The 21,005-nt window shown below is 54.8% G+C and overlaps 3 protein-coding genes across 3 annotated transcripts; 1 reads left to right on the forward strand and 2 right to left on the reverse strand.

Moving 5' to 3' along the window:
- Window positions 1-584: 584 nt before the first annotated feature.
- BESB_056070 (putative nucleolar protein 5) lies at window positions 585-4,103 on the forward strand (the record flags this gene model as incomplete). Its single annotated transcript, XM_029364042.1, has 7 exons — window positions 585-999; window positions 1,373-1,471; window positions 1,629-1,816; window positions 2,175-2,354; window positions 2,647-2,845; window positions 3,323-3,535; window positions 3,904-4,103. 7 exons carry the CDS (start codon window positions 585-587, stop codon window positions 4,101-4,103), a joined length of 1,494 nt encoding a protein of 497 aa, XP_029219965.1.
- A 2,371-nt stretch (window positions 4,104-6,474) lies between these two features.
- On the reverse strand, window positions 6,475-9,216 carry BESB_056080 (uncharacterized protein; the record flags this gene model as incomplete). The annotated part of the gene is made up of 1 exon (XM_029364043.1): window positions 6,475-9,216. The coding sequence occupies one exon, from the start codon at window positions 9,214-9,216 to the stop codon at window positions 6,475-6,477; it is 2,742 nt and encodes a 913-aa protein (XP_029219966.1).
- A 3,517-nt stretch (window positions 9,217-12,733) lies between these two features.
- On the reverse strand, window positions 12,734-19,443 carry BESB_056090 (DEAD/DEAH box helicase domain-containing protein; the record flags this gene model as incomplete). The annotated part of the gene is made up of 9 exons (XM_029364044.1): window positions 12,734-13,071; window positions 13,560-13,628; window positions 13,904-13,944; window positions 14,457-14,782; window positions 15,142-15,234; window positions 15,573-15,812; window positions 16,382-16,712; window positions 16,987-17,420; window positions 18,016-19,443. The coding sequence occupies 9 exons, from the start codon at window positions 19,441-19,443 to the stop codon at window positions 12,734-12,736; spliced, it is 3,300 nt and encodes a 1,099-aa protein (XP_029219967.1).
- Window positions 19,444-21,005: the final 1,562 nt, after the last annotated feature.

Here is a 21,005-nt window from a genome sequence, read left to right on the forward strand (position 1 = left end):
CGTCGCCTCGTTCCTTTCGTGTGTTCCGGCTGTCGCCGTGATTTTCGTATCGTTCTCTCGTCGATTTTTTTCCCTTCGTTTCGCGCGTTTCCGTCCCCTTTTCCTCGTCACCCCGCTCGACGGCACCGCGGCCTTCTGTCGGCTGTCGCAGGCGTCACGGACGTTCTCTTGAGCAGTTTCTGTTCGATATTTGGAGCTGGAGGAAGAAGCAGCAACTCGCTTTTCTTTCACTCGCGCTAGTCCTCTTTCTGCCGTCTCGCCTGCCGCTCTCCGGTGTCTTCTCAGCTTCCCGCGGCGTTGGCGGAGCTGTCGATTTCGCGCAGGACGGGAGCCTGCGCCGGGAGAAATTCCGAAATTTCATCGAAAATTCGAAAAAAAAGCCCGTCCTCTTTTGTTCACACACACTCGCGAGTTCGTACGTCCTCACTCGCCCACTCGCCCCCAAAGCGTAGATTTCGGAGCTCGTTTCAGTTCTGAGGCGTTTGTTTCGCCTCGTTTCGCCCGGCGACCGGTTCGCTGCCTCGCTCGGCGTCGTGCCTCCGCGTAAAGCTTTCCGCCCGTTTTCGTTTTTTATTTCTCTCAAGATGCTGGTGCTGGTTGAGACGCCGGCAGGCTACGGCCTCTTTCGCGTGAAGAACAAGAAGCTCTTGGAGATTGAGGACGCGACCGACTTGTCGTCATTCTTCGCCTCCTCAGAGGCGGCGCAGAAGTCCGTCGCGCTGGAGGCCTTTTCACAGTTCAAAGACACGCGCCACGCGCTCGACGAAGTCCTCGCGCTGCGCGAGAGCAAGATGAGTAAAGGACTGAAGAAGTTCCTCAAGAAAAACCTTTTGAAGGACGAGGAAACCTGCGCACAGCTCGCCGTCAGCGACAAGGCCCTCGGCGCGAGCATCAAAAACAAACTCGGCATCGACGTCGTCTTCACCCCCACTACCCACGAGCTCATTCGGGGCATCAAGGAGCAGATGAACAACCTCCTCGAAGGCCTCTCTGCGAAGGGTAAGATGGTGACTCTGGAATGCGTTTTTTACACAGCCACTTCACAGGAGTAGGGACATCTCAGCTCGCGGATGTGTTTGTGTACCCGTCTCATCGGTGTGCCCAGGCTGGATGCGAGGAAAGTGGAGGGAGTGGAGCTAGCCGAGAAGAAGAGGAAGGAGTTCACATATCAAAGAGCGGAACTCCGAAAAAGCCTGAGAAGGAACCAATTCTTTTATATAAAATATATATATATATATATATATATATATATGGGATTGTGCTGTTGCTTGGTTCGCTCTTAACGAGCAGACACGTGACTCATGTGTTCAAGAATACGTCTGCACTCCCCGCAGGGTTTTTTATCATTTTTTTTGTTTTTTCCTTTTTTCAGATCGCCAGCAGATGGCGATGTCTCTCGCGCACTCCCTGAACCGCTTCAAGCTGAAGTTCAGCCCTGAGAAGCTCGACACGATGATCATCCAGGCAGTGGGTAAGTCGTTAGTCCTTTCGTCCTCCCTTGTCTCTCGGGTGGCTCCCAAGCTCTCTTGTTCCAGTTTTCAAAGTCTGGCGTTTCGTGAAGGTCAGTGCATTACTGTTTTTCTTGCTTTTTTGCCTATTTGTCTTGTTTGTTGTAACTTTTCTTTTAGCGCTGCTGGACGACCTCGACCGCGAGTTGAACAACTTCGCGATGCGCCTGAAGGAGTGGTACGGCTGGCACTTCCCCGAGCTGAGCAAGATTGTGACAGACAATTTGATCTACGCGAAGACTGTCCAGCTCATTGGGTTCCGCACAAACACCAAGCACGTCGAGCTTTCTCCTCTCCTTCCCGACGAGGTATGCGCTCTCTACGGAGACATTCTCCTCCCGCGCTTGCATACTTCGACCTCAACTTTTCTTGTCGGAGCTTCGGAGGCGCTGGGCCTCTCGTGGGGCGCCTTCTCCCTGGGGTCGTCCTGCTTTTTTCGAGTCGTTTTGTCCGTCTCTCCTTGCGGTTCACGCTTCAGTGGGTCGTCTGCAGCTGCGGCGACTCATCTCTGCAGCATCTGCGCGCGCAGCGCGCTGCCTGTCGCGAGTGTGTGTTTTCGCGACTCTGCGTTTGTGGGCATCTCGCTCGGCCGTCTAATTTTCTGTGCTTGCACACGGTAGCGGGTGTCGATTCGTAGTCGAAGCCTCGCCTCTGTGCGGTTTCCAGATTGCAGCGGAAGTGAAGATGTCGGCGGAGACCTCCATGGGCACGGATATCACTGACGAGGATCTGACGCACATCAACACGCTCGCCAGCCGCGTCGAGGAGCTCGTCGAATATAGGGCGAATCTCGCGGAATACCTCAAGGTCCGCATGAAGGTCGTCGCCCCCAACCTCACCTACATGGTAAGTCTGCCTTTTCTGGCGCTTCGAATATAAGCTCCTCTCGTCATTTGCCGCCGAAGGCGTCGTCACGCGTGAGAGATTCGCTACGCGGCACAGTCTCCCCTCCGTAGCCTCGAGTTCGTTCCTCGCCGTTCTCGTCGATGCACGCAAACGTTGGTGCCAGTGTAGCTCCACAGTCGTTTCTCGTGTTGCCAGCCGCATGTGTGTCGGGGGAGAGGGGGGGTGGGGGGAGAGCACTGGCTGCGCCCCGGTATTTTTGCGCCAATTTTCCACTTTTCTCTTGTTTTTCCAGGTCGGAGAGGTTATCGGCGCACGCCTGATGGCGCACAGCGGCAGCTTGCTGAATCTTTCCAAGCAGCCTGCCTCGACGATTCAGATCCTCGGAGCTGAGAAGGCGCTCTTCCGCGCCCTGAAGACCAAGTCGCACACTCCGAAGTACGGACTCCTCTTTCACGCCGCGCTCGTTGGTCAGGCGCCACCGAAGCTCAAGGGTAGGTCTTCGCCGATGCACGCCTCTTTCGCATGCATGCACATGTATTTATACATTTTTTTCCTCCAGTCGTGTGTGTGTGCAGTGTGTGTATCCGCATTCGTATAAACCTGCATATAGTGTCGTGCACTTGCGCAGTTGTGCGCATGCCTGGGTGGGAGGTGTGGTTCTCCGCTTGTCAACTGCGTCCGCATGCATTTTTGCATATATGTAGCTGCCTCCAGAGGCAAAGGAATTTGCGGCTCACCACCCGTTGTTGTTTCAAGTGGGCAGATGTGCCGGGGATGCCTCTTTCCTCATATGTATATATATATTTGCGTATGTATTATATATATATATATATATATATATGAATATGCATGTATGTGGACTGTGGGCTTCCTTTCCCGGGCCGCAGCTGCGGGACGACTTTGCGCAGTGGTGCATAGGCGTTGGTTCTGCGTGTTCATTTTGCATGTGCGTTGTGGTTTTTCTTCAGGAAAGATCTCCCGCGTGCTCGCTGCGAAGCTCTCGCTATGTGTGCGCGTCGACGCGCTGACCGAGGCGGCGGAGGCTGCGGCCGCGGCGGCGGGTAGCAAGGGCGCCAACGAGGTCGCCCCCGCGCAGGCGCCCACGGAACCGACTGTTGCGATTTCTTGCCGCCGATACGTTGAGAACAAGCTGATGCAACTCGAGCAGCAGCAAAACAGCGGTACGCTTTCGCGCTCCTAACGCCTTCTATACGTCGCATAGATACAGTTCTATAGCGATGCGTGAGGGGTGGCGGTGTGTGGGACTTGCAAATGAATATCAAAGGCAGCATTAGAAATGCCGCTTTGCGTACGCTGCGTTCCACGGAGGATGGCCCAATAATGAATGAATACGCCTTTCTGGTTTTCCCGCTGGCGGGCGACTCGGCGCCGATTGCTAGGGACGCCTATGTATACGCGCATGTGAGGTATCAATCTTTGGTTTACCACATACTTGAAACCGTTTTCTGCGTTGCATGGAAGGCGTGCACGCGCCGAGGGCTGAGTGGTTTTTCACCAAACTTGTTTTGCCTGTCGGTTTTTTAATCAGGTCTGTCGCGCTCTACCGCGAAGCCGCCCGTGGCGCGCTACGAGCCCAAGAGACAGATGAATGGAAAGACATACGACACGTCCGCAGATATCGTGGCCGAGGAGTCGAAGGCGAAGAAGCATAAACACGACGAAGTGAAGCACGAAGACGATGAGGAGAAACCCAAGAAGAAGAAGATCAAAAGAGAAAAGGAGGACTAGACAGCTCTCGTATCGCTCCCCCTGACCTCCTCTTCATTTCTAGTCTCTGCTCTCGGCTCGCATCGTCTTTGTCTTTCTCTTCGTTTGCTTCTCGACTGACATATTCTGACCTGGTCTCTTGATTTGGCGTTTCTGTGACTTTGAGTGTGTTGAGGCCTGATCCGAGGCTTGTGCCGCGGCCTCTATTTTTCTTGGACCGACGATCGGCTCTTGCGGGCTATCATTTCCGTCTTGACAGGTCTGCACGACACTTCGACTTTTCTAAGGCCTGTCGGTCCTAGGAACACTTCTTGTGCATGTAGATATAGTTCTGATGCGTATTCGTGGCCCGCCCCTATGCGTACCAGCCCCGGCATGCACCCACATATATATGTATGTATAATTATATATATGTGTACATGTAAGTACGGTTTACTTGCGTTGCCAACTGCAAGGTTCTGCGTTTGAGTATGTGCGAGGTCACCTTTGCTAGTGTTTCTGAGCCGCGCACGAGAGACGCCGGCAAGGCTGTCGCCTCTCAGAAGGTAGACGGCCGTTTTTTGCAGGCGGGAGTCTCTTTTCTCGCGTGCTTCGCCTCCTCCGGTCCTCTTCTGCAGACGCTGCAGCACGCCAAATGGATATATCCATGTATATATGCTTATGTACATATATGTATATGCGGTATGTCCGCTGACACTTGTGGAGGGACGAGTGGTCCATTGTTTGTGTGTACTTTGGCTGGTTTCGAGTTTTGCGGGGGAGAGAGGAAAGGAAGTTTTGCGCCAGGGAATTTAGGGAGGCGAGTATTTGTCTTAGTTCGGCGTGCTGTGTTTGTGAGGCCTTCCGTTACGTGATTTTCCCTCGGAAAATCTGACTTCGGCTGGGGGGACGGCGAACCGCCTCCTTGCGATCGTGCGCATCTAGGCCGCACCTGGCGCCCTTGCGCACACATTTTCACCTGCATGCCTATACCTGTTTACGAGCATCTGAACTGCGGGTGTAAACGTGCATATATCCCTTGAGGATATGTACGCGAATGCAGAGATGACAGTGTCTATACCTTTTGTATCGATAAACGCCGGCCGCAACGGATGGCCGCATGACAGCTGCACATCTTTATGCACCTTAACGTTTATAGATGTCCATGTTGGATGCATATCTTGATCCGGAAACGATTAATTCCAGCTCCTAATGAGCTTCAATTTCTCTTGAAAGAAAGGCGCGCTTGCCGCTGTCTTCATTCGTTGCCTGCCGCTGTCTTCATTCGTTGCCTACCGCTGTCTTTATTCGTTGCCTGCCGCTGTCTTTATTTGTTGCCTGCTGGCCACGATTCGGCTCCGACGTCTCCTGCAAATCATTCGTTTAAGCCGACAAGTTTTTCACTGCAATCGAGAATGAGTATGCCGCTCCTACGCAGCCGAAAGTGGTCCGAGCTAAACACCGAGACCTCGTATTCTCGAAACTGCTAGGAGGCATCTAAGGCCTTCATACGGCGAAACTCGTGTTCCGCTCACCGCCGTGTTTCGGGGAGGCGCATCGTCCCCGCAGTCCGGCTTCCTGTGCCGTTGCATGCGCCAAGCCCTCCCGCGGTTCACGAAGATCAGCGCAGTGCCATGCTTCTCTTAAACAGTTCCTATAGAGATGAATGTTATACATATATATATACACACATATAGAGAGACAGTCACCTTGCCCCGAAACGGGGGGCTCAGACGTGCGGAGTTCGCTGTTCCTCTTAGAGTGAGGGCACGTTTTGGCGGGCGGGCCATCACATTATATATATATATATATATATATATATATATATATATATATATATATATATGTATAATGAGGCTAGCTCCACGACATTCAACGTGCATGGAGCTGTCTGCTGCAAGGCGCCGGCGGGAGAGACGAAGTCCATAGTTTCCTGCGTAGACACTGTGCGAATTCACGCTTGCTTCAAATATGTCAAGGTTCCGTCAATGCAAGCAAAGGATAAAGAGAACTGCGAAAAGCCAACCTGCAATAAACGATAAGCAACGAATTCTTGCGCCAGACACGTATGATACTGATACTCAAGCGCAAAAGCATAGACTCATACACATTAAATGTGTAAGAAAGGAGACTCTATGATGGGATCAAAAGTGAAACCGGACGCAAAGGGAAAACGGGGTGAGTCGTACAAGCGGGTCGAGCGAGACAACGCCGGCGAGAACAGCACGGGCAGCCGCATGCGTGCCACGGAGGCTCGCGCGGATACGGGTATACGATGTCGACTTCATTGAGCGAAATGCATTTGCACACCGTATCCCCATAAATACACAAACCGATTCAATTAGAACTGCAAACTTGCCTATATACATATTTTCACATACTCTAGGCCAGCTGCTGGAATTCTTGGGTTGTTTCACAAGGCGAGGACAGCCGTGCACGGATTCGCTTTGTCGCTGCTGCGCGATTTTCGATCCCGTCGTTTTTTGAAGACGTGCAGCGCAAGAAGGAGCAGAAACGTGACCCCGGAGAGGACGGCGAGGAGCGTGAGCACGCCCATAAATCCGTGAGTCCCCGATTTGACCGAGAAATCAAACATAGGGGAAGCCAGGAGCGACAGCAGGCCGCCCACAGTACACGTGAACCCGATGAGCTTCCCTAGGTGTCTTTGCGGGAAGATGGCGCCGACGTAGAAGTAGATCTGGTTCGTCATGAGCGACATGTTGAGCATAAAGAAGACGGAAATCACGTACTCGAGCCAGACAAACATGCCCGGAAGCAACAACGTGACGAGCGACAGCAAAATCACGAGCGTCCCGCATGCGTTGATTAGCGCCATACACAACAGAATGCCGTATCGATCCGCGATAAAGCCTGCCACGGGCGGGAAGAAACACACGAAGCCGACAATGATGTGCAGAAAGCTCAAGGCGTGCGGAACCAGGTCGTGGGAAGCTGTATTGAAGTACACCGCACGAACGAGCGTAATAGTGAAGTACGGGATAATTGGGAAATATAAACCCGAGCAAAGGTAGTCCTTTGTAAACGAAAGCGCCCCGCGGGACGCCGCACGCAGCTTATTTCGCCAGGTCTCTGTACCGAGAATTTTCGGTTTCATGGATTCGCTGTGCCCGGAAAAGGCAGGAGCTACTCCTTGCTCCTCGCCCCCTTCTCTACCAGCGTCGATCCGGGTTTTTCCACGTCTGCTGCCGTCTCTTTCGTCTGCCCCCCATGCCTTGGTCAAGGCAGAAGACGGAGGATGTGGCAGAGGCGACGTGCAATCACCCGCTTGTGGTGTACATACAGAGAGCTCGTCGTGCGGGAAGAGGCTCTGCGGACTCGCTGTTTCAGCACAAGGGCAGACAGAAGATACGAGCGGGTCTTCCTCCAGAATGGACGCGTTGTAGGGCTGGAGAGACGAGGTAAGCGAATGCTCAGGATGGAAATAAGGTGTGGGTTTTTCTGCGTCTTCGGAATAATGCTTGGGGGAGGACGACGAGAGGCTTATGACAGCGAGAGAGCCTGTGTCAGTGGGAACCGCTGCCGGCCCGGAGAACCCGTCTTTAGTGTCCGCTGATGGGTGTTTCAGGGCCGTTGCTGTGTGGTCTCCGGTTGTAGGTGTAATGCCGGAAATGTCGTCGTTTCCCCCGTGGGCGAGCACTTTTCCATCCCTGACTCGAGTCATCTTCAGAAGGTCCAAAATCTTTGTCTTCATCGACGGTGGTGAAGACGTTAACGCGGATACACCAGCATCCGGCATATCTCGTTCTCCGTTTTGCCGATCGCTCTTCGCGCTCAAAAAGAGGGAGAAAAGGGGCGAGAACCGAGATCGCTTTCCGGCCGTCTCGTTCTTCCCACGACTCAGTGCAAATGCTGGCGTCGCCGTATTTTTCGTCCCTTCCTGCATGTGTTGGTTTCGCCGTTGCGATGCTCCGCGCTCGTCCTGAGCCTCGTCTGCAGGCGTCCCTTTTGCGTCCCAGGGCGCCCACGGACTGAAGAGGCAGGCAATGAGGAGTGCCGGAGCAAAGGCAGCGGCCGCATAGCCTATCATGATGCTTTTATAGGAGATGCTCCATGCTGCGGCCGCTTTCTGGAGGATGACTGGCGTGACGTAGCTGACGGAGCGCATCGCGACGAGGAGGGCCCGAACGGTGTTTCCGTGGCCTGGAAACAGCGAGCCGATGGGGAGCGTTCCATAGAACGCCATGTCGATGCCAAGGCCAAAGAATACGACTCCAACCTCGAAAGCCTGGAAGGCTTCGCTTGAGAACGCAAGCAGGAGCCAGCCAAGAACCATCATCAGCGTGCCGCTCAGGGACGCCACCTTGGGGCCTGCGAAATCCATCACGAAGCCTCCGAAAAACGACATGCCGTAGTCCGCCACCGTGCAGAGCGTGAAGAGATGCCCGACATGCAGGCGCTGCTGTGCACACGTGTAGCTTTGCGGATCGATGTACGAGATCTGCGAAGCGTCGCTCTCGGCCGGATTGCACAGCCACCGATACACCCCGTGGTCAAAGAGCATCTGCCGAAACGGTGCCCAGTTTAAGTAAACCGGGCCGACCAAGACAGAGTACAAGCACAGCAAAACGAGGAGATGCCAGCGCGTGAAAGTGAAAAAAACAGCCGTCCCATGAGCCTTGAGCGCGCCGACGAATGCGAGGGACCGCGATTCCCCGCTGCCAGCAGCGGGGGCGGGCGAGACGGTGAGCGGAGGCTCCGAGAAACAGGAAAGACTGCTAATTTTCCCGTCGTGCCCGTCGCCGATGCCGCGTGTGCCCTCGCTGCCCTCCCTTATGCGCTGGGCTTGCGCTTCTCCGCGCGACAGAGACTCTATATGCAGCACGCAGTCCGCCCTGGTCATTGCCTCGCATCGCGGGATGCTTTCGCGCTCCTGTTCGCGCGCTTCCATATCGTCTCCGGCGTAGGGTAGGCGCATCTCCGCTGATGAGTCGCCCCGAAACTCTGTTGGGTTTTCAAAAAAGCGGCGGAATTGCGTCCCGTCCTTCGATTTGACGCCCTGGACGTCTTCCAGGGTTTCTCCCCGTGTCAACGAACTGCCATGATCCGCCGCTCGGCTCTCGGCTGAAGCCTCGGCCGTTACGTGTGATTCAGGTCCATCGCAGCGGAAAAATGAACTCGGAAGAGGAACTCCCATTCCTCGTTCGCGTAGCGCTGAGGGCCTCGACAGACCTTCTTTATCAGGTGTTCAAATGGGTCTCTACACTTACAAATATCTAGAATAGATATATACTTGTATGATACGACGATGAAAGCCGTTTAGCCTCGTGCGTGAACGTGACGTGGGACGCTTTGCTTGTAGCTGCTGGTCAATCTGTGAGCAGACAAGGAACTCCCCGATGCCCACTTTTCCGGGTATGTTTCTCCTGTGAAAGTGCGTGTATGGATGAGCGCAAATATTAGAATTTCTGCATCTTTCTCAGTAGTTTCCTGCACTCGTCCACGAATTTGTGCCTTCGCCCTGTATTCTAGAAACCGCGCACGCAGAAGCACTAGCCCGTATATATCGATGCCAATGCGGCCGTCAACAGAATGGTCACTTCCGTTCCCGTTTGATCGACACTCATACACACATGCGTAAACAGTAAGTATGTATCTCGGTACCAATATGCGCGGGATCCTTGCTGCCTTCAAGTTTCTTCACGCGCACGATAATCGTATGCATATATGAAGTGTAGTACTACACCCGTATCACGTAACCCTGCTTGTTGCTCTTTTGCGGGGTCTGACGGATGTCTCCTCTCCCTGATATCTCCGTCGCGAATGTCCTGGGGCGCGGCGAACTTGCTTCCTCCAAGGCAAGCTGCCGAAAGCCCCTTTTCCTGAAAATTGCCCAGGCTTAAGGGAGAAAGAGGAGACGGCGTGTCAAGAAGGACTGTGAAGTCCTTGCTGTTTCAGGCGTTTTCGTCTGCAAGTGGACATAGTGGAGAGATCCCTGGGGAAAGCAGAGAAAGCCAGAAGCGCCTCTCTCTCGCGAAACACTCAAGAAATTCCGGCAAACGAAAGGAGCGAGGATGAACAGGGGGAGAGGAGGAAAGCACAAGCACTCACAGGTGCGCGAATTGCTCGGAGCGGATTCGTGGAAAGACAAACAAGAAAATGAAAAAAGGCAGAACCGTGCCAAGCAGTTTCAAGTTCTAAGGGAAAAATCGTATGGGTTTGTCAGTGCCTGTCCCAACACATGAAACAGAACACCAGCGTACGTGTCTGCCTTTTCGCCTACACGCTTTAGCCACCGCTGACCTGAGAAGGCTCGATCTCGTCGTTGCGAAGCAGAAGTGTCACGCGTCAATTCCGGTGGATGGCAAACGAAAATAACGTATCGACGACGAAATTCTCCGTGGCTTCTCGACGCGACACTCAGAGCAAAACCAACTCCTCACGCACCACAACCGCGCAACACAATATATATATATATATATATATATATATATATATATATATATATATATATATATATATATTTCTATATACGGTGAATATATGGGCGCAGTAATGAACCGTTGACAAGAGCAGGGTTGTCTCGGAACGCAGGAACAATAATGGGCTCAATCTGGCATCCGGCGGGCAGGAGCCAAGGTTTTATCGGTGACACGCGAGCCGGTCTTTCGCAGCGTCAGTGCCTCAGCGGGAGGAGAGACGGCGAGACAAAAGTCTGGAAGCGAGCGCAAAAAACGAGACCGCATGTCTGAAAAGTTTCCTGTGTCAGCATTCACGTCTCGCAGCCTAGGTTTGATGGCGATGTTGTACTCCTTAGTTTACACAGAACGCCTCGCACCCAGAGCGGACACAGTACGCTTCTCTGCACCAAGCTTCGGAGAAGTGTACGAGTATACGAGTTAGTAAATGTAAGCACGAAGAAATGCACACTTGTAACCACACGCGCGGCCTCCTCATCCCGCAAAAAGCGCCTGGCGCTCAAGGATATGCAAGCTTCCGCGTCAAGCACTAGCTTCGGTATACGTATAGATTCGTCACAGTTGCGCGAGGGAGACTCGCACAGACAAGCATTAGTTGCACATATGCTGCGTAAATAGCGTGTGAGTTGCTTCCCGTGTGCATTCTGCCAAGTTGGAAGCAAATGCTCCAATGCTGCAGCGGGGATCCATACATGTATGTATCCGTGATTGAATATTCTGTCTGAATTTGTCGAGACGCCACCCCGAGTCGCGAGCCTGAGGTCGAACGTTGCCGCTCGCTTCAGCGAGTTCCCTTGCACTTTACAGTTCCGGACGTGTGGACGTTGTCTCTGATCTAGAGTTTCACCGGGGCGGCACGGTCTGTCTCTGCCAGCCGCACCCGGACTTGTCCTCGAGAGCTTCACTGCACTGGCGTCTTCGCCCCCGTAGTGCGTTTCGTCGTTTTTTCGCTTGCTGGCTGAACAAGATGTGCGTCATGCAAGTGCTCCTGCGCGGCGCCAGAGGTGAGGAAGTGCAGCAGATCTCGCAGTGAAAGATACTGAAATCCGACGGTTATAGCTGTCTTCAACAGCGTAGTGGGTGGTGGTGTGCTGCAATCAAACAGAGCTTTGCCCGCTTTTTTGTAGCCGCTAGCGTGAGGCAACACCAAAGAGCTTGGGAGGAAGCCTCTAGCCAAAGGCCCGTGCTACGTACGTGGCGCACTCAGCCGCACAAGATACAACCGAATCCATTCAGATGCATATCCGTATGTCCCTCCGGCCGTATGCGCACGCATGTCGAAATGTATTCATAGACACCGAACCAGCGCACTGGACGACGAAGCGCCCTAACCACAGATATCTCGAGGAGGGTGGGGCAACCGTGGCAGACAAAGAGGCACTGTGGCTGAGAGAGAAACTTTCCTTGTCGGTTTCAGTGGTTGTGGCCGTCTGTGAAGCTCTTTTGTGCACTCCCTGCGGCCCTGCCATGTGGCGCTAGGTAGCGTACCCGCGGTGAGAGAGTGTTTCGCGATGTCTGAGCCTACGCAGCTACGGGAGTACTGCATTTGCGTGGCAGAGCTGATGCATCTGCGATGGCACTGAATGAAGTTGCTCTCAGCTGCGGAGGCGCCGTGACCCTCCGCACACAGGATACAGAGACTGCGCGGTACCCGTCATCTTCTTGCAAGCGACAGACAAGAACAAAATAAAAAGCTCTGCGTTGAAACACAGCGGTGGGCAACAACGAAAGGAAAAAAACGTGAACTCTGACTGTGCGGAAAGCCTTCTCAAGTGGGCGGTTAACAAAGAAGTGGAGGCGCTTGCCTCCTCATATACGTATATAAATATATATATATATATATACGTAGACACATATTCACGTATATATAACATATATTCATGTATACACAAGCATATACATATTTGTGGATATTTTCACCGTAAAGAAAGATGTCGGTATGCGATTTGCCAGTGCTCGCTACGCCGACATACGAGGAGAGCTTCGCAGAGGATGATGGAGCAAAGAGAAGAACCTCTCACAACGAAGACAAAACAGTTAGTCGAGACCAGCGCTGCGACTGCTGAAGCATGCGGAGAATTCGGGGAATTCCCACTGCCGTCAAGCGTCCACTTTTTATAAGTCCGTAGTGATCCCTGGAAGCTCCTCCTCCTCCTGCCTTCGCGGCTCTGTCGCCTCTCGAGACCTCGGCCTCTCCCCACCTTTCCCGCGCCGCGTGCGAGCGTCTCTCTCACTCTATTTGCGTCGCTTGCTCCACTTTTTCTTCTTCGTTTTCCTCCCGCGAGACGTGATCCACTTAGGTTGTTTCTTCCGCGTTTTCTCCGTTCTCGCGCCCGGGTACTCCTCGCGTCTCTTGTTCGCAGCGCTGTCTTCGTCTGAGTCAGAATCGTCGCTCAAGTCCTCACTAGAGCCGGCGGAGAGAGAGTCCGCTTCTCTCTCACTGCCCTCGGACTCATCAGAAGCTCTGCAGCCCTGAGACGGAGCCTTACCGTCTTCCTCGCCGTCTGAGGGATCGTTATCGGAGTCGCCAGCGCCGAGATCCGAGTCAAGATCCTCAGCGAATTGCTCGCCATCTGAAAAGACGAAGGGACACGCAACCAGGCAGCACGGGATGAATCCCCAAAGGCAAATCTTGGTCGAGGTGCTCAAGGGACAACACGACGAAACGACCGGGGCCGTGAACGGGCGAGGCAGGCGAGGCCAGGAGTGACAGCAGTAACGCTCGTAGGACGATGGCTCCCGTGATACATACAACCGCATACATGCATATATATGAATATATATTTTTTTGTATATATAGCTTTTTATGAATATATATTAGTATTTATATTTATGCAGATTTTCATGTCGGCGTACGCATCTCGCCTGCCTGTCAATGCATGCATTCGAAGGGCACTTCGCTGTCCTCAGCAAGGACCAGTGGCCGCCATCGCTTTGCATGCCGCAGACCGTATGCAAGAGAAGGGGGCCCCATAGCTGCCAATGCCACAAAATATTCGACAAACAGGGCCATTTCTTTGCGATTCGCGAGCAAACCCTAAACCCTGAACCCCAGACCTACGTTTCTTCAATTCCTTCTCATACTGCGTCTCGGAGATCTTGCCCTTTCGCAGCTTGCGCGCCATCCGCTCTGCACCAACGACAGAGAGAGCCGCGAGAACACGCGCCGCTCGTTGAATGCACATGCCGCGAATATAGATAAAGATTCATGGATACATATATATATATATATATATGCATACATGCATGCGCACAGATGCGCATGGCTGTTAACGCGCTGTGGCGAGCGGCTGAAAAGAGAACGCAGACTCGCGATCCCGACATGCTGTGTCACTCCTAGTCTGAGAGATGCGATAAAAAACGCGGCGCCTACGCGATTGCCTGCCTCGAGAAGCAGACGCCTACCTTCGAACGCGAGCTCCTCCCACTCGTCCAAGGCGTTCCGTCTGCAAACGAGAAAGAAAGACAGAAGACTCCTCAGCAAACCAAGTCTCATATGCACACACACCCATACATATATATTTACATATGTAGCGTTTAGGGTATGTATATATATGCACGGACAGACGGAGAGGCGCTTGCCTCGGTCGTGGAACGGAGATACACGCTCGCTTTGAGTAGGAGAAGCGTACCAGTCATAGAACTGCATGTGGAGACGTGCGTGCATGCATGAGGGGTCAGTCGCCGTACATGCTTGCAGACCTATCGCTGGACTATACCGCCTCATCCCCCCATCCTTCTTCCGCACTGCCGCCCTTACAAATCGCAAGTCCGCAGGCATATGTGTATATGTATACTACGCTATATTATACTATACCATACTATAGTATATTATACTAGATCATATTATACTAAATGAGATAAAAGTCCTATAGCGCAAACGTTCCATCCTCCTGTCATGACACCTCTGTCTCTAGTGAGGCATGCGTGGCAAGCTTTTCTGATGTGTGTCGCTGACCTCTTCGCTTTGCGTTTTTCTGCTTTGGTGCGGGCAGTAGGCTTAAGGGCACCGCGAAGCATCTGTCGCTCGTCTTTCTCCTTTTGTTTTTTCTTTTCGTTCTCGCGTTTCCTGTTGCGCTCCTCCTTCTTCTTCTCGCGCAGCTCCAGGGCCTCGGAGAGCCCAGCCACGCGCTCAGCCTCCCGAGCCGAGTCGAAGCGGAAAGGAATCTTAAGTGGATCCACAGGACTCTGCGAAAAGTGCGCGATCTGTCGACCCATGATCTCCTTGATGCGCGGAAGCCGCAGCAGCCGGAAGGCCGTCGCCAGCCGCCCGATATCCAACCGCTGAAACGCGCACACATCGGCAGAAAAGGAAGTTAAAAGCAACCCGCCGGGCGAGAAGACAGCGGGAAACGCGCAGGCAGGCAGAGAGAGAAAGAAAGCAAGAGCTCCGGGCCGCAGTGAGACTCCCGTGAAGAAGAAAACACAACCGGACAGAAGAAAGTCAGAAGACAGCGACCCCAAACAGCGAAGCGACTACGAGCTTCACATCCATCTGAGGACGAAACGCGAGACACCCGTCGCCACGGGAGGAGGCGCGTCCAAAGATGGAGAAGCGAAAAGCGGAAGACAACCAGGAAAAAACACGTGTCTCGCAGAGATGAGATAGAAAGAGGGACAGAGAAAAGGGATGCAGCGCCTACCTGGAAGGGCAGGAGAAACGAGAGTTGATGCTCTTTGTACGCGCGAACGAACGAGACGAAGGCCTTCGAGCCCTTCAACACGAGCGCGCGATCCTGAAAGTAAAAAAGTCAGAAGAAGGAGAAGGTAAGGAAGAAGAAGACTCTTCTTACGATCTTCTTCTATGGACCCCTGTATCCATATATATATCATGTATATACATAGGGATACAAATGTATTTGAAAAGACTTCCTGAATGACGGGCGAGAGGCTGGAGCTTCAGCGGTCAGCGGTCGGAGTGTCGCAACTTCCGCAGACGCGCAGATGGACTCCTCCCTCAGTGCATGCGATTGAAAAAAAGTGTGAAAGAATGGCGACCAATGTGTCGCCGTGAAGGCGTGGAGACGGAGGTGAGAAAAAACTAGCGCAAGAGTGCGATGCCTCCTGGGCTTACATGGATGACTTCGTTCATGGCGGCCTCGTTGATCTCTCGCTCCTGCTTTTTTTCCTCAGTCTCTTCGTCAGCGTTTTCAGGCTTTTCCGGCGACGAAGAATCTAGCGGCGCGACAGAAATGCCTCGGTTCGCGAGAAAAGGAAGGTACGCATCCTCGTGGGGAAGGAGGAGAAGAAGCGCGTTGCCTGAGCGCCCTGCGCGAGCCGCTCGCCCGACGCGGTGAACAAACACGTCGGGATTCTGAAGACGCAAAAAATGAGAAGAAACGGAGGAAATCCAGATACCTGCACACGCAATAATCGACAGAGAAGCACTCTGCGCCAGGTGCATGAAATCTGCGCAAGGAAGCATTCGAACCGCAAGTGAGAGCTGCCGAGGCTTGTCTTTCAGCCGCATATTTGCTCGAACTCCTGCCCTGACGTCCGCGTCCCAGAAATGTGGACCTGCGACACGCCCATCCCTAGGCATATTGATATCTACATCTACATGTATTACATCTCTCTCTCTGACTACCTATCTATCTAAATCTATCTAAATTTATCCACAAATACCTATGAAAAACATTTATATATCTAGAATACCTTTACGTGTATACATATATATATATGTGCACGCCGTCGTGACCCTTGCGCAGAGCCTCTTATCTCTGAGACGCCGGCGCGGCGGCTTACGGAACGCGAGCTCCGCGGTGTGCATCAACTGAGCGGTTTTCTCAGCTGGCACTCGACTGACCTTCATTCCCCTGCACATCCCAGATCATCGTTGTGCCGAGAAGGGGGACAGGTTGCCCGAAGTGTGTTTGCATTTACCTGTGGCGGATCGAGTTGCAGAATCCAGTCTACGTTGGGAAAGTCGAGGCCGCGCGCGGCGACGTCGGTCGCGAGGAGAACGTGCGCCTCCGGAGTCGCCGGCGCGCAGGAGCTCGCGAAGCGCTTGCATGCCGCGAGGCGCGCGCGCTGCTTCATCCGGCCATGCAGTTTGCTCAGCTGCAGCGACGAGCAGGGCGGCGGCGCGGAGGATGACGGCGCGGAGGACGACGGCGCCAGAAGCAGCGCGTGGAGAAGCCCGCTAAAGTACTCCACGCAATGACACGTGAGAAGAAAGACGATGCAGCTCGCCTGATGCGGAATCACTCGCGTCCTGCAAAAAAACCGGAAAAATAAATGTAGATTCATATGTAGGTCCGCGAATGTCTGCCAAACAAAACGACGCACCTGCCCGTGGGTGCACAACCACGCTCTGCGACAAGGCAGCGCAGCAGCGCCGACACATCAGCAGAGAGAAAAAATGCAGAAAAACCTATGAATAAATACATATATATGTCTACATGGATTGCGCGGCGCCGTTGGACTCGTGAGCTCGTGTGTTTATGCGTGAGAGCGGCGTGTGCGCTTTGCCAGTTTTTGTCACTTACTTGATGAAGTCGACGAGGAAAGGCAGCTTTGCCTCGTAGTCGCAGATCGCGTAGAAATTGCTCAGCGTCTTGGGGACGTGATGCTGAATGTCGCTGGCGCGGCTGGGCTCGTCGCGCGCGTCGGCGGTCGCGGCGGAGACGCGCACGCAGACGGGCTCGCGGACAACACCCCAGAGATCCTTCGTTTTGCTTTGTTCCTGCATCGCGCCCGTGAGCGTCGCGGAGAAGACTGCGACCTGCAGGCCGCTGGTCTGGGCGTCTCGCGCCTTGCCGTCCTCTTCGCCCTGCGGCTTCTGGCGGCGATCGAGCTCCTTCTTCTTCTGTTCGCGGAAGTAGGTCAGCAGCCCGCGCAACTCGTCTGTGTGCTGCTCATCGATCAGCCGGTCCGCCTCGTCGACAACGACGAAATCCAGCGCCTCAAAGCGCCAATGCAGCTGCGGCAAACACGCAGAAACGCCGCCAAATACACAAGAAGTCGCATCACCCATCGCACAAACAACCCCACAGCGAAAGAGCCACGACTCGCATCCAGGCGACGCTCAGTGCACCGCCTGCCTCAGTCTCCGCCTCGCCTGCTGGCAACGCACGAAGGCGTCCCAGGCGTCTGCAGCAAAGCCAGTCGAATCGAGACAGGAGGTTTGAATGCGCATGCATGGTCAGAGCCCGACGGCCGCTTCCCCCCTGATCCGCAACCCGCAAGGCAGCAGCGGCGGGACCAGCACAGCGGAAGTGCACACAAATATACGTGTTAAATATACAAATACTTGTGTTTATGGTGATTGTGTCCTCGTGCGGAAAGCGAGAGACAGCTGCGTCAGGACTATGCACACGCAGGTGCCTAGAGCAAGACAGACAGCCCTTTGCGCATCGACGCTGACTGGGCTGAGCTCGCGGATGCAGGCCGTGGATGAACGCCGCTGTGGAGACGCATTGCGTGGACGTTGACGGGGTTAACTTGAGCAGCGGGACGCAGAGACAGAGACGCGATTTACGTTTGGGGCGCCTGCACGCGCGGACGCTTTTTCTCACTCTTCGGCCTTCACTCCGCTCCGCCTCGATCAGGCGCGCGAGGCGCCCCGGGGTGGCGACGAGAATGAAGAGGGCGCGGGCGCTCGCGCGGAGTTCCAGCGCCCGCAGGTCGCCCTCGACTGGCCGCGAGCCTCCCGTGAGCAGCATGCTTTGGAGGACGAACGCAGACGTGAGCTGCTCGTTGGCCTCGCTTCCCTCGCCCTGGTTCGCGGCGCCGTCGGGATACGCGGCCTCCGCGTTCTCCGCGGTCGCCTCGTCGTCTTGCGCTTCGTTATCGTCTTCCGCTGCCGCATCAGAGGTCTTCGCCGCGCGTCGCTTGCGCTTCCTCTGCTTGCGTTTCTCGGTGGCAGACAGCGCACACGGGGCGTCAGAGCGCAGCAGAACTGTGGCTTCGACGAAGCGCACCAGACTCTGCACCACGTTGAAGATCTGTCGGGCGAGCTCGCGCGTGGGCGCGAGGAGGACGGCGGCGATGCGGCAGGCCTTCGCTTCGCCGGAGGCCTCAGAGAAGAGAGGCGCGGGGGGCCTCCTCTCAAGCACGCGGGCGAGGAAGGCGGCGAACTCTGGCGAAGGCGAGGCGGCGGCATCGCCCACCAAACTCGGTGAGGCCTCCTGGCCTTCGCGCCTCGCCTCATGACACGCCCCGGCCTCCTCGTCCTTCTCGAAGCCCCTCTTCTTGACCTCCTCAGGCGCGTCAGTTCTTCGCTTCTTCGCGGCGCTGGCGTCCTCCTCGCCGAGCGGCTTCTCCGCGGCGGCGCGCCGCCCGCGCTCGCGCTCCCAGACGAACTCAGAAGAGCTGAGACGGCCGAGGCTGAAGAGCTGCAGCTGGTCGAGAACGCGCTCAATGACCGGCAGCACGAAAGCCAGCGTTTTCCCGGAGCCCGTCGGAGCTTCTACGGCGAGATCCTTGCGCGAGAGCTTCGGCGAATACGCCGCGGGCCGCTGACTGTCCGCGAGAAGCAGCGAGAGGCACGCCTCCTGAACTGGCGTGGCGAAGGTGAAACCGGCGGACTCGAGGAAGGCGCGAGACAGCGGAGACAGCCCAGGCATCGTCGAGAAACGCGCACTCACGCGCTGATGAATGTCTGACTTGGACGAGACAGAAGCAGACGGCGGGCAAGAGGAGGAGGGAGGAGGGGAAGAGGAGAGAGAGGAAGAAGAGCCGGGCGTGGACTCGCCATTTCGCTCGGGCTCTCGAGGTGTATGTACATTGGCGCTCCCGAGGGCCGCCTTCTGTCCCTTTTCAAGAGTGAGGGATTTTTTTACTTTTGCTGATGCGCTTCCAGATCCGGACGACAGTGAAGACGCAGGAGAGGAACCGTTTTTCGTGTCTCGTCCTGCTTCGCGCTTCCCGCCCTTCAACGGCGAGCCAGCGGCGCGCTTGTGGGCGCCCGCGGCGTTGCCTGCGTGCGCGCCGTCTCCTCCCATGGCGAACAAAGGAGCTGCGATGCAGCACGGTTGCTGCCTGATGAGAAGAACTAGAGAAGATGTTTCCTCAGAGAAAAAAAGCAGACAGCAGGGTCCCCCAGATTCTTTCCAAATCATTCACGCCCCGCGGCACACGCGCTCAGCTGATCTTTTCGTTGGAGCTCTCGAGCCTTCGCTTGCGGTCCCTGAAAACGGAAAGAGGACGACAAGGGCGAAAATGACTTCTCTTTCGCCTGGAAAAACTATTTTCCTAGCCCCTCTCCCAAGAAGTGGCCTCCAGATTTTCCCTCGAAGAGAGGAAAATGTGGTTTTTCTTCCTTTTCCGCAAAGAACTGCCTCACCCCTCGCGCATGCACCGCCGTCTCGAACAGTCACCCTGGCGCACGGCCCTCGACAGCGGCGTGAAGAGCTCTCGAGCCTGAAGGCGCGGAAAAAACGACGCGGCAGCGAGACACGATCCGCGAGGGAAAAGCCAAGAAAACGCAGAAGGTATGGACGCGAGGAATCGTCAGCAAAGCGTGAGAAAGAAGGAACTAAAGGGCGCACTGAGAGTCCGCAGTACCCCGAGGCGCCCAGCGGCAAGACAGCGCCCCGTATGTGTGAGATTTGTTACTTTTTAGGCGCCGGCGCCCAGGCCGTGTCTTTTTCCTTTAGCTCAGCTCGTTCCTTTCGCAGACCAAAGGACTCTGCGCCTAAAAAAGGCGGGAAATGGGTGCATCTTCCTCCTGACTACACGCGAGAATCGTCCAAGCGCAGCCCTAAGCGTTACGGACGTGAGTCAGTCGTCAGTCTCTTTCAGCCTGTAGAGCTGACGCGGACGGCTCACTCGAGTCCCGCCGCGGAGCAACTGCGTCACGAGTGGCGGTACCCCGCTCTCGCTCCAATTCTTCACTTCCGTTTTCATCCTGGTGCTTTCCTCCTGTCCCCTTGACTCCGCAGAAAGACACGCCGCGCTGGAGGGCGCTCGGCGTCCATCCACGACCCTCCACGAGTTGCGGAAATCCGCACCCGATTCACATGGCTGCTGCCTCTGCGGAGCCTCGAAGAGATCAGAGAAAAGCGGCTTCTTGTGTCAAAATCTGCAATTCCACCGTCTTCGTCCTTAGGCCTGGCTGCATGACGTGGAACGCGAGTGCGTGTGTGTTTTCAGTGTTTCCTGCCAGTTTTTCTCCTTCTGCGTCCCTTCTGTATCCGCGCGAATTCCGTTTTCTCTCGACTGTGGTTCTTTCTCGCTGAAGGAGTGTCTCCTAACCAGGCGCCGCGTCGCCTGGCTGTCTCCGCACCCGCTCGCGACCGACTTTTCTCAGCTGTATGCAGCGCGAAAGGTCACGGTTGCTGCGAGCTGTGTCTTTCCTCCTTTGTCGCTTCTTTCCTCTCGCTCGGCGTGCGTTTCTACGACATTCACGAGCGCATTCAATTTTCCGGTGGTCGTTCTGCTCTCTGAAGTCGGTCCACTTTTTTCTAGGATAAACGATCGCTTGTGCACACTGCGGTGGTGACAGTCTCTGCGCAACTCTTGGCCGACGACCGGGCTCTCCCGGCCCGTGCTTTCTTCGCCTCTC

This window comes from Besnoitia besnoiti, chromosome IV (assembly GCF_002563875.1).
Source record: "Besnoitia besnoiti strain Bb-Ger1 chromosome IV, whole genome shotgun sequence".
NCBI classification, from domain to species: domain Eukaryota; phylum Apicomplexa; class Conoidasida; order Eucoccidiorida; family Sarcocystidae; genus Besnoitia; species Besnoitia besnoiti.